The 1,101-nt window shown below is 68.3% G+C and overlaps 1 protein-coding gene across 1 annotated transcript in view; it reads left to right on the top strand.

Moving 5' to 3' along the window:
- The window catches only part of OTUB1 (OTU deubiquitinase, ubiquitin aldehyde binding 1), a gene marked incomplete at its 5' end in the record, with an annotated part of 1,986 nt that extends 891 nt beyond the window's left edge, over nt 1-1,095 (top strand). Inside the window, 2 exons of the mRNA XM_006036882.3 lie at nt 85-279; nt 628-1,095. Coding sequence (XP_006036944.1) covers nt 85-279; nt 628-822 — 390 coding nt within the window. The remainder of the gene's footprint in view (nt 1-84; nt 280-627) is intronic.
- Nucleotides 1,096-1,101: the final 6 nt, after the last annotated feature.

The following is a 1,101-nucleotide window of genomic DNA, read 5'->3' as shown; positions in this document are numbered from 1 at the left end:
ATGGGCGGAGCTCCTGCTGGAGGCGGGGGTTCGCGCCTAGGCCTCCGTCCCTGCCCTGCCTCAGTTTCCGTCTTCCCCCCGCAGTTCATGGAGCTGATTGAGCAGGTGGAGCGGGGCGTGGCGCCAGGCGAGCTCCTGGCCGCCTTCAACGAGCAGAGCACGTCCGACTACCTGGTGGTCTACCTGCGGCTGCTAACGTCCGGGCACCTGCAGCGCCACGCCGCCTTCTTCCAGCACTTCATCGAGGGCGGGCGCGGCGTCAAGGAGTTCTGCCAGCAGGTGGGCGGGGTCTGGGCCAGGAGCCTGCCAGGGGGCGGTGCATGGGGTCACCAATGAAGCAGGGCTGTTCTCTGGGGCTGTGGCCTGGGCAGGAGCCAGAGCTGGTGTGATGGGGAAGGGCTGTGTGTGCTGGGAAGGGGCGGGGCCTAGAGGAGTAATCTGCTCTGGTGGGGGAGGGGGCAGGCTTCATCAGGATGGGTGGGGCCTGCCCTGGGACTTCTTGGGGGCATGAGTGAGCAGGGTGGGTCCAAGTCAGTGGGGGTGGAGCTTGTCAAAGGCATGGCGAGGGGCAGGGTGGGGGCGCTTCCGCGTCTCTGATGCCCACCCCGCTCCATGCCACTGCTGCAGGAGGTGGAGCCCATGAGCAAGGAGAGCGACCACATCCACATCATCGCGCTGGCGCAGGCCCTGCAGGCGCCCGTGCGCGTCGAGTACATGGACCGGGGCCGCGGCGCCACCAACCCCCACGTCTTCCCCGAGGGCGCTGCACCCCGCGTCTGCCTGCTCTACCGTCCCGGCCACTACGACATCCTGTACCCCTGACCTCCAACCCCCGCCCCCCCCCTCTGCCTGCTGTACCGCCCCGCCTGCTGCAGCCTCCTCTCCCCAACCCCATCTCTGCCTGCTCCACTGCCCCAGGAACTGCCCCTGCCACAGACAGAGGTGACCATGGACCCCCAGCTGCCCCAGCCCCTCCCTCCAGCCCCATCAACTGCCCTGGTCCCCTGCCACCTGTTCCCTGCACCTGCCCCAGTGCATCCCCCCACACGTGTCTGTGCTGGTGCTGGGGAAACTATATCCCCCCAAGCTCCCCCTTCGGCC

This window comes from Alligator sinensis, unplaced genomic scaffold (genome assembly GCF_000455745.1).
Source record: "Alligator sinensis unplaced genomic scaffold, ASM45574v1 scaffold1860_2, whole genome shotgun sequence".
NCBI classification, from domain to species: Eukaryota; Metazoa; Chordata; order Crocodylia; family Alligatoridae; genus Alligator; species Alligator sinensis.
This window is presented reverse-complemented; position numbering and strand designations above follow the sequence as displayed.